General features: G+C 38.9%; 1 protein-coding gene across 1 annotated transcript in view; it reads right to left on the reverse strand.

Moving 5' to 3' along the window:
• Positions 1 to 6,284: 6,284 nt before the first annotated feature.
• The window catches only part of LOC122804117 (unconventional myosin-IXb-like), a 71,403-nt gene continuing 63,553 nt past the window's right edge, over positions 6,285 to 14,134 (reverse strand). Inside the window, exon 4 of the mRNA XM_044073765.1 lies at positions 6,285 to 6,467. Within this exon, the coding sequence (XP_043929700.1) occupies positions 6,458 to 6,467 (10 nt within the window). The 3' untranslated portion in view covers positions 6,285 to 6,457. The remainder of the gene's footprint in view (positions 6,468 to 14,134) is intronic.

The following is a 14,134-nucleotide window of genomic DNA, read 5'->3' on the forward strand; positions in this document are numbered from 1 at the left end:
CAGGCCTTTGTACTGGTTAAGTGTATTGTTTACCCTGCAAAATCTAATTTTTTCTATAAAATTGTCCACTTTAAGCATTAGAAAAGATGGTAACTCTAAGCAAAATAGTTCAAAATGTTGTGAAACAAAACTGTATTGGCCCAATTCATAGCTCTGTGATTTACACTTAACTGAAAATTTGGAGGTAATCTTAATGTTTTGTAAAAAGAAAGACATTGTGACAACTTTTTTGTATCAATAATGCCAGAATTCCCACTGCCAACATTTACTGTGACTGACATGGAGTTTGTAGATGCTGCTCTTGTGTTTCTTGTTAGCAGCAAAATAAGTCATATGGGGGAATAAAGTAATCTAAGCTTAATTTACAGACTAGTGGTTTATGAGAGTAGAGTGGAGTTCACAATTTTAATATTTATTGTTTAAACTTGCTTTTGTGGCAGTGGCATAACATAAAATTTAAAGGCTGACTGAGAAGAATGTGCATTTGAATTATTGAAGGACTTCTTGGTAACTGAACATTGTGAAGGTACTTTGAGTCTCATTTTTCAGGACGCAATAGCTGTTTGCTAGGAATATAATATTAAGAGGCATTAGGGGAAAGGGCAAACTGTACATCAGTTCCCCTCCAGCAGGGTATTAATGTACAAGTAATGCCCACTGAAAAATGAGTCCGCTGCTTCACGGCAGCATATCAAGCTGCTGTAGAGCTCGGACTGATAAAACAGAATAGCCGCCATTATTTTATTCCCGCTAAGAATTACTTTTTCTGTTTAGTGAGTGAAAAATGTAAAAAAAATGTTGAATGTATTTATTTTTGCTCGGAATTTATCTCTTTGTTCATGTCAACGGTCAGAGAAGATGCTGCACTGGTGTTGTGGTATGAACATGAGAGCTTTACTGCAATGAAAAAGAAAGTTGGATAGTTTTGCTGAAACCCAAATGCAACCTTGTCTTGTGCACATTGTGTATTACCCATCACAGGAAATGCTTACATTTTTAGAAAACTTTAGCAGAAATTGTTTATTTATGCCATTACTGGCTGCATCGCTGGGGTAGCAGATATATAAGCTTCAACTTCAGTGTGAAAACGGTATGTATCAGACACATCACGGATGTTTACACAAATTGCCTTGTAAGATAAACATTTACTAGTAAACCTAATATATTAAACAGGTCTATATTAGTAAATCGATGCAGCAGAAAGCCGAACACCATTTCATCGACACATATGTGTCAAACTTCCAGGTAACCGACCGCCCAGATCACCAATTTTTTTTCCTAGGGAAAAAAATTGGTTGGCCGTCACTGTGAATTTGTCCTTTTTCCCACTGTAGTGCAATCTCAGAGTTAGTATATTTAGTTGGGGGGGTTGGGGGTGTGGGGGCAAAGCCCCCCACTTTATAATGTTTGTACTGGTGTGTTGTATGTAGTTGGCCTACCGATTGTTTTCCCTAGGAAAAAAATCGGTGATCTGGCCATTCGGTTACCTGGGAGTTCGACACATATGTGTCGATGAAACAGTGTTCGGCTTTCTGCCACATCGATTTGGTAATATAGACCCTATTAAACATGCTTAACAGACCAATGAAAAGAAAACAGAAGAACTGGGCAGCCTCGCATCTGGATAGTGAAAAATATGAATATATTAGGGAGGAGGTAGGTGGATATATGGGTGCAAACAAGTTAAAATGATTTTAGCTGTCATACCCAAAAGACTTGGAGAAATTTAAAAAAAGAAACTTAAAATAACAAAGTGTGTGTGTGTGTGTGTGTGTGTGTGTGTGTGTGTGTGTGTGTGTGTGTGTGTGTGTGTGTGTGTGTGAGATTGTATGAAAGTAGAAGAGGCTGTGTGCATTTGTGTGTGTGTGTGTGTGTGTGTGTCAGGCAGAGAGAGAGAGTAAGAGCAATCCCTGGCAGTAGCAGAAGTTAGGAGGTCTGTAAAACCTCTTGGCATACCTCTCAACTGTCCAGATTTTCTCAGAATGCCTAGATTTTTGCTGCACATTTTTGGTATGTTATTTATTTGTTTATTTATTTAATGAGATTTTTTTACCGGGAAAGTCCCCTGGGCCAAGATAGCCTATTTTCAGTGGAGGCCCAGGGAGAAAAGCTCCAACAGAGAAAGAGGTACAAATTACATAAAATTCCAAGAAAATTACAATAAATGGGTACAAATTATTTGGTTATGACTTATACCACATAATGACATACCACATAATAATACAAGAAAGAACATACAGAGGATAATATACAAAATTTAAAGTTTACATAGGAATTAAAACATGATTCGTACTGAGACATGAAAGGGAAGGTTTGAAGGTAGAGTGATGAGAATTACAAGGAAGGAGCAAGTCTTAAACAGAGAAACACTCAGAAACAAAGGAATATGACATTGTGTTCACTGGGTGGAATATGTAGCATTGTGAATGTAGGAAAGGGGAGGGAAGAAAAGAGAAGTATGAGAGAAAGAAAGGGAGATAGAGAGGGATAAGGGAATAATAATGACAGTGAATAGAGAGGGGAGAGACGAGAGAGGGAGGTAAGGGGAAAGAATGGGGAGAGGAGAGTTATTTTAGTTAAAGAAGGAGAGAGGAGAGAACATAATAAAGGCAGTGTATAGAGAGAGGAGAGAGGGAAGTAAGGAAGAGGAAGGGGGAGGAGGAGGGTTTGGTTAGTTAGAGAAGCAGAGAGAAGAGGGGGAGGAGGGAGGGAAGGAAAGGGAAGTGGAGAAAGCAGTGGGGAGAAGATGTTAAGTTCCAGGCTTCTGTGGGTAGAGTTATGTGATGTCACTTTGTGTGACACAGCAATTACATAACCACTTGGAGAGAAGGTGGTTATGTAAAGCAATTATAAAGTTGGTGGGGCATTGCTATAGATGGACAGAGGGAGGTAGGTTGTTCCAGATCTTGAGAACATTCCAGGGGTTCAAGAATTTGCCTGCCGATAGTTTTGGTTTATGAGTTTGGAGAAGAAATTGGTGTTCAGATCAGAGTGTTCTAACCGGGTTGTATAGGGTAAGAAGGGAGCTGAGTGCAGGACAGTCATGGGGTTTGTAAAACAATTTATGTGTGGTAGTGAGCTGTAGGAGGAGTAGATAGTGTGGGGGTTCTAAGCATCGTAATTCTTTTAGGGCTATACAGTGGTGTGTAGAGTGGCGGCTATTAGTTGTGAATTTAGCAATTTTGTTATAGCATGATTCTAGTTTAGATAGCAGTGATGATTGGAGATTGGTTAGGATGGGAGCACCATAAGTTAGAGATGGCAAAAGATAAGATAGAGCTAAAGTTCATTTAGAGGGGCAGGAAAGGAACTTGTTATGCCTGTAGAGAAGCTAGAGTTTTTTGTGAGTTTTGTTGATATTATTCTGAATGTGAAGATCGAATTTGAGGTTTTCATCAGTTATTACCCCCAGCAGTTCAATGTCACTAACTCAATCTTAGTTGAGTTGAGTGATAAGATTTAAAAAGGTGTCTTTATTAATAGGTGTATTTTTCTTAGGACTAAATATAATGAGTTTAGTCTTTTGGGGATTTAAAGAGAGGTGGCATTCCTCATAAAACTTTTGGTTTTCTGCTAAATCAGTGAGAATTGATTTGAATTACAGCTGAACGTTTATGCGGGATACCACGGGTTTTAACAATTCATTAACACTGAACTTTTAAATACATTTTACCGAATCAAACAGTATATAAAAGTCATTGACTTAAAAAAAGTATCTAGTTTAATGAATCAAAAAAAATAAAATAAGTAAATACCTGGGCATTTTAAATTGTTATATTTTGGATGTAAAATGCTTCCTCCAACACCTTTAACATATACTACAGCAAGTTTGAAACATTAGGCGGAGGAAATATTTTACATCCAAAATATAAAAAAAGAATATAGTACTTAAAAAAATAAATAAGTAAAACACAACAACTTTACAGACCCCATTCTCTAAGCAAAATAATGCCCTCCAGGGTGTGCATTGATGTGTAATTAACACCCTTAGGGGTGTAGAGGCCCTTACACATTAATACACACCTTGTCAGGCATTACTGCTTGCTTACAGCATGAACTTCATGGCTACTTTCAGCAGTGTCACTCAAAAAGGGCATGCAGACTTAGAAACAAAATGTTCTAGAGCATGAATCATTGTTCAGATCACTTGATGAAAATTCAGAGGCAGCAACAAAAGTTAATTCATATCTGAACCTTTGACTAAAAAGAACAAGCCATTTTCTGATGGTGAACTAGTAAACATTGCCTGGGAGTATCTGCAAGCTTTGTTTGTCTTGACAGAACCTCATTAACTATTAAGTCTTTTACACCAGACTCTTGCCAGAAGAGTTGAAGACACCGCATCCAGTAATGAGGACAGCCTGATTAGTAGGTTCTTAAGTTGCCAAGTATAAACTTTATGCAATCTGCTGAAAGTACAAATGCAAGTGATGCAGTTCAGTTTGCTATCTTTGTTATACATGCAACATGAAAAGTTGTTCTGGAAGAGCTGCTAGAACTGTGACATACAGAATGTACAACAGGTAGGACATATTTGAAGAAGTAATGAAAATTGTGGATAAATTCCATCTACCAAGAAATAAGCTAGCAGGCTTCACAACAGGGGAAACCTCATTCACGACGGGCAAAAATAACAGCTTCATAACATTAATGCTTATTTTGTTGCCTCATTCCATTATTATCCATCACTGTGTCATTCACTATGAGCAGATGTATACAAAGTTCTTAAAACACAATACATCATGGAACAAGCAGTTTCAGTAGTAAACTCTAATAGGAACAGAGGCCTTCGTTATATAAAATTGAAAGCCTTTATTTTAGAGGTCAAGCCTGAGTGCAGTGATGTCACTAAATATGTCCAAGTTTGCTGGCTTATTGGCAATGCCACTCTGATCAGGGTCTAGAAAATGCAAAAATATAATTTTTTGTTTTTCAGAAAAAGGAAAAGATATCAGCTTTTTGTATGATAACATGTCTGAATGACTTGGTATTTACAGTGGACATTATACCCAAAGGAAAAGGACAACTTGACCATATAATAAATGACCATATTGTTTAAGTAACCCAGACATTTCAGTTGTTGTGAAACCAATTACTGTAGAAAAAAAGTTTCTCACTTTCCTACACTGCCAACAAAGCTCTTGTGCTTGTGAAAATTGTGAAGCACAATAAATACAACAAAGTCTTTGCTATTCTGATAGGCACATGTAACTGAAGATTTGGAGATTTCAAAAGGAATTGTAATAGCATGCAGATATTTAAAATTCCTTTTGAAGTGGATCCAGCTGCAACTACTGATCAATTCTCTACAGAACTCATTGGCTGTGGAACCAAAGTGAGTTCAGTACAGCATTCTGTGAAATAGAGATTGTTTTTTTGTCAGCAATATATTCTTATTGAACTGTAATCAAATCTTCTAAGACTTCCACTTAAGTGTATTTCATTACTTTGCAACGCATATTGAGTTAGTTTCTCAGATAAAGAACATTATCAAAGTCCAGAAATCATCTTTTGGAAACATATTTATCAGAAGAACTTCATGCCAATGCATTGCATGCTTTGCAGGCATTAACTACCTTTGCAAATGGAAGCAGTACAAACTATCTCCAGCAGATACTATCCTACTGAATTGCTCCACTTAATGCTTCATTCTTTGCTATCACATACTGATGTCAACGGGTATTTTCTCAGATGGAAAACATCAAGTTAAAAATCCAGAGCTCATCTTCTGGAGCCTTAGTGATTGGGAATACTCCAAATTTGTGCACTGAGTGATGATGCAGAGTTTGATTAATTTTGCAAACAAAAAATAGTACCAATTAACTGCAGAATTTGTGAGGTACATAATTCTGGGTGCATGTATAGCACTTATGAATGTGTTTGACTGTATTTTTGTTGTGTGTTATTTTACAAAAACTTATTTATTTATTTAATATTTGTTTACTGAGCAAGTCCGACTAGGACAGAGACTATTTTCAGCAGAGGCCCAGGGAGAAAGACAACAGACACATGTCTTTGAAATGTGGGAGGAAACCCAAGCGAATATAGGGAGGACATGCAGACTCTGCACAGAAGGCACTCCAGCCAAGAATTGAACCAGTGAACCTCTTGCGACAACACTAACTGCTGCATCACTACTCTACCCAGACTTGATTCTAATGTTTGTTTGGTACTTGGAAAGTGTATACACCAAATCTGACTTGTGCTAAAGGAAAATATTTAGACAATGGAGAAGTACGCCTAGATCACACAATTAGTGCTAAGTCCAAATATTAGTTGGTGATTATGACCTGTCAAACTTTTATTGAGATCATATTGTGAGAAGTTTGTCAATGACTGCCATATTAAATTTCCTATAATCTGGTGTTTGGTTTATTATTCATCAGAAGGCATCTCTTCCATTGCTTTAGTCTTACTATTACAGTCAGGTGTGCCATCCTTTCCTTCATCACAGCCATCATGAGTTGCTGTAAAGAAAGACCAGCATATTAGTTATTTTATTTTTATACAGAGACATTCCAAATTCTAATAAAAAGATCTGCTTGTTTTAAATTATTTAAAAAAAACAGTGATCAAATGGTACTATACATAAAACGAATCAACAAGTTTTCGTTAATGAAGAAGCTGTTCTCATAGATTAGTATAACATAATTCATTTCAACTGTTATCATAAAGAAGTACATTACTGTTTATTATTTCTGTGTTTTTGTCATGCAGCAGAGAGCCTGAATCCATTAGACTGATTGATATGAGGATTTTTCCACTCATTAAATAATAACTACTGCATTAAGAAGCAGCTCTTATCAGAATGGCTAAAATAATGTTGATTCATGGGTAAGGCAGGCTAGATGCATTGCCAGTCACAACTGCGACAGACGACTGGTGGCCCCCAGAATAATATACTTATCTGGTGTGCAGATGAAGCTAGCTGCATCTTTTTAGTTATGTTCATAATCTCAAAAGCACAATGCAGCAATGTGCTGATCATCAATGATGCTAAATACACTGAGGTTTAAGATACATCAAACTATACCCCAGTTAATTCAGCCCATACTTTACTCCCTTTCCCTTCTATCTGTCCCTCAGGATTTACCTGAAATTGTCTCACCTGCAGGTCTCACATAAGACCAAGTCCTAGATGCATCTTAAATAGCATTATGTATGATTTAGCCACCTCCCCCCAGCAACATTGTTCAACCTCAGTCTGCATGCAGATGTTGTACCAAGCAAATGGAGGACCCATCATAAGGGAAGACCTTCCACAGACCTAAGCAATTACAGACCCATAAGGCTGACCAGTCTTATATGCAAAGCCATGGAAAAACATATTATGGAGCTAATCAATAAGGACATAAGTAACCTCCAAACACTGAAATTTGGATTTGTCAAGGGTAGGTCATGCTTAGTAAATGTGGTGAACTTTTTTTTTAAAGGTTACCAAAGGAATGGATGAAGACAAAATGGTACACACCACATACCCCATTCTGGCCAAAGTTTTTGACACAATCCCCCACTCAGGCATAGTGGAAAAGCTAAATAAACTGGAAATAAACCCCTTCCTGGCCTGCCGTATTGCCACATGGACCAGAGATAGGACTCAGGAAATCAAAACAGTGGAAGTTACCTCCACAAAGAGACCAGTCATCAGTGGAGTCCCCCAGGGTTCTGTGTTAAACCTTTCCTGTTTGGCATTTACTTCTCTGAAATAAAAGCCAATACCAAAGGGATCTGACTGACTAAGTTTGCAGATGATTACAAACTGGCAGCAGCCAATGAATCTTAAAATGACTTAGCCATCCTTCAGGAAGGTTTGTTCCAAATAGATAACTGGTTCCAAAATCATGGACTGAAACTAAATGCCAAAAAGAAAAATGCATTATTGTATCCCATGAGAAATGATGTACCCTGAGAGCTGCTATATTGATAATATGCCCATAAGAGTTGATCCAGTTGTTCAGGATATGGGAACTTACATGGACAGTGACCTAATTTTCAACCATGTGTCCAGCTTATAAACAAAAGGACTGTGTCTAGATCTGGGGATGTTATTGTCCTCCTTTACTCAGCCCACATTAGTCCAGTCATTGTGTATAATGCCCCCTTTGGCATGTATCTGCCAGACACAGGCAACAACTGGAACACCCACAGATATACCTTACTATAAGGATACAAGACCTAAACAATATATCCTACACTGACTGACTCAAAGCCTTGTCGGTATACTCAGTATCCTGCAGACTGCTAAGAGGTGACCTGTGTCTGGCACACAAGGCATCCTCTGACCCAATACTGATGGATTTACTGCACATCAGCAAGTCAAATGGCATCAGAAATTCTCAGTTAAGGGATCTAAACCTCTTTTGCAACATCAACAGAATGGTTTGGAGGGGCAGATATATCTGGCAGAGGATACTGCTGCTCTGGAATAGAGTCCATCCAAGTAAAACAATGTTCATCTCTGTCTTTATTCAAGTGCAACTTGGATCTATGAATAGGAAAAGATAATGTACCCCAAGAATGCCACCTGCACTATTAATGGACAGACACAGTTCCTAAATGCTTTATCCCATGCATGAGTAACCTCGACATATCATGCTATGATCACAGTTACTCTCACCAGGGGTAATATATAACTATAAACACGGGATGGAAAGGGCCAGTCTAACACCAAATGGTATAAGTTAATTTCAGCACCAAAAGGGAAAATGGATAGGTTTAAAATGGCATGAAAGGGCAGCTAGCCTAGTAATGGCCTAGGAACCTATCTCCCACTTAATCAGTGTTTGCACTTTGATCTAAACTGGAAGGCAGTTGGTGGGTCTGCTTATTTGCTTTGTAGATAAATTATAATGCAGGGATGAAGCTATGAAGATCACATTGTTTGGATTGCCTATAGCAGCACACTATCAACTACAAGGTTTACAAGACAGGGGATATTTCATCATAGGTTGCATTTGTAATGTCCCATTCAAGGGCCAAGAAATGCCATGTTTGCATCTGTGGGCATGAAGTCAGGTGATGGAATATTTTCTGATGAATGTGCACTTATGCCAATCTGTGAAAGTAAAGATTCCAGACTGGCAGTTCACTGGATGCATATTTATATTCTATGTTAGACAGTAGCAGGGGAATGAACAGACCATGTATTTGTCAGACTCAGTGTTTCTGTTTTCTTAATATCATTCAGTTTCCCAGTTTGTATATTAAAACTGAGAAGATGAGGGGTAAAAATTTTAAAGCCCTTCAAAACTGATTGGGCTTATTTTCTCTTTGTTAGCTTGTTTCTTGGAAATTAGCTTCAACAGGTTCTTTTAATTGCAGTTTCCAAAATATTTTGACAAAGAAGTGAAAGACTGCAAAATGCAATACCTCTAGCAGGTTCTAGGTGTGACATCCTCTGCGCTATTCAAGTGTTCCTTCATCTTGTCAGTTATTATCATCTTGACACAGCTGTTAAAACAAGCAGATACTTAATAAATGCCTCCACAATGAAACCTATTTAAGTATCGCTTTGCAAGTAGTACATTTATGATGTATTTTAGAAGTTATGTTATTTTATGCAAGTCAAAGACACATTAACATGCAATAGCTAGAGATGTAAGGGTAATGATAATGCACATAGGTTCAGTATATGTATACTGACATTAATGAGATAGGATGTCACTAGAGCAGCAACAGAAAATAGACGAGGAAGGGTATAAGCAGAAATAATCAAGAAAAACACAAGTAGAAAAAATTCTGATAGTGGGCAGGTTGAGATAACAGTAGATAGGTAAGATGATGAGATGGGTACAGAGGAGGTGTTAGTAGGAGAGGATTAAGGATATAGGTTAATTGGAGGAGCAATAGTAGGGATGAAAGAGACCAGAATAAGAATGGTGGAAGAATCAGGGTGATTGATAGCGAGATTGGAAATGGAAGCGAAACAAAGTGGTGTTTGCCAGGATGAGAACATGAGCATAGCAATGATGAAGTTAGGTGTTGTTTTAGGTTGTGTTTGAAACAAGGGGTAATGTTGCCTTGTTTTAGGCTGGATGGGATGGAGTTCCAGTCCTCAGCAACATGATTATAGTGAGTCGCCTGCACTGTTATGAGACTTGTTCCTGGTCAGGAGATATTTGTTCTATCAGTGGAGATTCCTAGGAGGGAAGCAGTGTTTGAGGATGTTTTTTTAGTGATGGGCAAGTGTTGGGTTTCTGTATTATCTTGTGGTCACTAAGTAGTTGGGAGTGGCTAAGGTAATTTGGTAGTTTGAGCTTGTATAAGAACTTCAGTGCCAAGCAAAGATGTGAACAGTGAACAGTTTGATAAGTTGGATGCAGACTTAGCTATTTTATCGCAGCAAATCTCTAGTTTATTTTTTAAGGAGGAGTAAAGGTTAATCCGGATGAGTGCTGCATAGAGAAGTGAAGGGAGAAGATAAGATGTTGCTAAAGAATTCCTAGAGTCGTCAATGAAAAAAGCCAACTTTTGATTAGTTTCTGTGATGGCTTGAGTGATGTGTTGATCATATGTTAACTTATCATCAGTTAAGACACCAAGAAGCTTTGTGTTGGAAACTGCTTCAACTGAGGTACTATTTGCTGATGTAATGTTGAAGAATTGTTTCTGCACTGACAGAGATTTGGGTAAAACAGCATTATTTTGTTTTAACATTTAAAAGTAGTTGATAGTCATCCAGCTAGGCCTCAGCTGAGGAAAAAGAGTCCTGGGTCATCATGTGGAGCAGCGATAGACTTGGCACAGAGTATATGAGCATGGCATTCCCTGAGTATTGTGCTATGGAGGCTTCTTTGGTAGCTTTGTAAAGATTATTAGTGAATGTGTTTAATAGTAAAGGACCAAGAATAGATCCCTGAGGTGCAACAGAAACAGACAGGAAAGGGGAAGGAGATCTAGTTTCCATTTTACAGCCTGGAGTCTGTTAGTGAGATAGCTATGGAAACAGCTATCTACTAGACATAATGGTAGATCCTTTCTTTACAATCTGTCCGATATGACATATGGATCCTTGAGCTCCAGCTTGGATCCAGTTTGGACAATCTAGTGCTCCAAACTCAAGCCCTTAATAGACTTTTTACCCAGAATGCCCTGCTCCTCCCTGACTTACTCAGATCAAGCTTGACATCTGTATTCCTGTGGTTTGTACTACCTTCATTCAGAAAAAAGGCCTTGGGTAATTATGCTGGCAAGGGAAAGGATGGTGGGTTGTCGCATTGCACAGACTGGAATGAAAGGATCTATCATTATGGTAAGTACATAACTTCCATATCCTATTCATTCAGTCCATCCAATCCAACATATGAGACAGTGTCCACAGTGACTTGTACCATGGATGATCTTATGACAGACCTTTCAGTATAGAAGCCTCAAAGGAAGCCCTGGGTCTAGACATACTATCTAGCTTATAGTGCTTGACAAACACATGGTTGGAAGACCACATGGCAGCATGGTAAATCTCATCAAGTGATAATGGTCTGAAAAAGGCTGTTTAAGTTGTGACAGCTCTGGTTGAATGAGCCCTCGACTTAGTGGGTAGTGGTCTATTTTGTGAAAGGTAGATAAATACAATACAGTCAAACAGCCATCAGGAAAGAGAAACATTAGAAACTTTCCTGCCCAACTTATTATGTGCAAAGGACCCAAATAGCTGCTAATTTTTTCTGATGAATGCTGTCCTGTGAACATAAAAGCAAAGCTGTCTGTATACATCCAAAATATGTAGAATGTATTCTCCCTTGTTCTGGTAATTTGAAAAGAATACTGGCGAATGAATAGGCAGACACCAATTGGTTTCTGAAGTTACTTTGGGCAGGAAAGAGGTATAGGTTCTATGGCTAACTCTATCTTTAAGAAAAATGAATGGAGAAATAGAAGATAATGCATGGAGTTCAGAAACCCTTCTGGCTGATGCAACTGCCACTAACAGTAAGATTTACCAAGATATATATATATTAATTCTGTGAGATCAGTGGATTCAAAGGGAGGTCTAGACAAGACTTACAAAACAAAATTCAAATCCCAAGGAGGAGCTAGATCCTTAAAAGGTTTTATATAGCTTACGAGACATTAAAAAAGAGTTCTGAAACCCAGTGTGGAATGAGGAAATAGCCACCAAATGCACTTTGATAGTGGAAAAGCTAGATCCTGCCATAAACAAAGGAGACAAAAATTTCAGCACATCAGCCACTAGAGCCGAGAATGGATCTATGTTATGAGCCTCAGCCCTTATAACACATCTCTTCCATTCACTATGAAAAACATTACATGTAGACAATTTCTGACAGGCAATAAGAATATGTAATATGTCAAACATGAAGGAAGAGTCCCATGGCATCTTTGGAATTGGAGAAGCCAAGCAGTGAGCTTCAAGTGGAAGGTCTAGGTGAAGTTCCCGGCATGGGTGAGAGAGCAGATCCTGAACTGGATTTGGGAACCAAAGGGGTTTCTTTGAATATTGTCATAGGACAGGGAACCGGATCTGTCTGGGCCATAATGGGGCAATGAGAATGACTGTCACCTTGCACCAAATGGCTTTCTGTATGAATTTTGAGATGAGCAGAGTGGAAGGATAAGGATGAAGTAGCCCCTGAGGCCAACTACTGGACACAGCATTCTGTGATTTTTTTCCCTGATTAGTCAGAATGGCAAAAGAATTGCTGTACTTTGTGCTCTGAGGGATCGCAAATAGATTACAGCATGGTTCATCACAAATGGATGGAAAAATCATCCCTGCAATCATTAGGTTTAGTGACCACTTGTAAGGAAGGAGAAGGTTTCTGCTCAAACTGTCCACAAGATCATTGAGTCTCCGGAAGATGTGTGTTGCAACAAGAAAGGTGTGAGAGGCCATCGCTCATCGCCCATTGCCATACCCTCATGCCTTCTCTGCAGAGTGGGTAAGATCTGGTTCCCCCTGCTTGTTGATATAACACACAATGGTCACATTGTCTGGATGTTTAGTACTCCAACAGGAAACCATTTCTGTAGTTCATGCAACAGAAGGAGAACTGACCTAACCTCTAGAACATTTAGATGAAGACAAGCCTTTGATTCTGATCAAGAACCTTGGACCATCCTCCCTTCATAATGCACCCCCACCCCATCCAAGAGAGGATGCGTTTGTCATTACCATTGTTAGTTGAGATAGAACTTGAATAGGTTTGCCCACTGCTACCATCAGGACTGGAGCCACCATTTCAGATGCATTCTGCACAACTAAGTAATTCTGAAGGGAAGGAACAGTGAATCTTGTTTCTGGGATGACTGAGGCTGCAGCATCCACTGTAGAATTCTCATGTGATAACGGGTGAATTGAATCATAAGGATAGATTAAGCCTAATACTCTTAAAACTAGTATTGCTTGGCGATGATCAGTTTCCAGTAGAGACTGCACTACTGCCCTCTGTGATATGATCCTGTCCTGTGGTAGTGCAGTCTGAGTAACTCTGGTGTCCAGATGATATCCCAGGAACACTATCCACTGAATGGAGTTCAGATTGAACTTGGATAAGTTTTCTGGAATGCCCAACATTGCACAAAGATTTAGCAAGTAATCCTTTGCCTGAAGAAGAGACTCCCTAGAGGTGGTAGTCCAGTCCCTAGACCCAATCCCTTGGCTTCAATACCTGTCAGCTAGAATTATCCAGTCATCCAAATATGGGAATGTTTTGAATCCCTGTAGTCCTAAATGAGCTGCTACCACCACTATGCAATTGGTGAACAACATGGTGGCCATGCTGAGACCAAATGGTAGGGTCTTGAACTGAAAATGACTGGCTCCTAAGGGGAAGCATACAAAACTGCTAGACTCTTCCTCTATTTTTGTGTGAAGATAAGCATCCTGGAAATCTACAGAGCACATCTATTCATTCATCTGAAGACACAGAAGAAGAGATTGCACTGTGGCCACTTAGGAGTGGGTCTTTTTGACATAGTTGTTTAGGAAGCTTAAGCCCAGAATTGGACGGATGTCCTCTGTCGCTTTTGGAACTGAAAAAGAAGCACAAGTAAAATCTTGACCTATGTTGGTCTGGTGGGACCTCCTGGATGGCTCTTTTTTGCAAAAGAGAGAGAACCTTTCATGTGGTGGCCTTTGCTTGATTGTATGGGACATCAAGCAGTGGATGTTGGG

This window comes from Protopterus annectens, chromosome 6.part0 (assembly GCF_019279795.1).
Source record: "Protopterus annectens isolate FY-2018-M chromosome 6.part0, PAN1.0, whole genome shotgun sequence".
Taxonomy (NCBI): Eukaryota; Metazoa; Chordata; order Ceratodontiformes; family Protopteridae; genus Protopterus; species Protopterus annectens.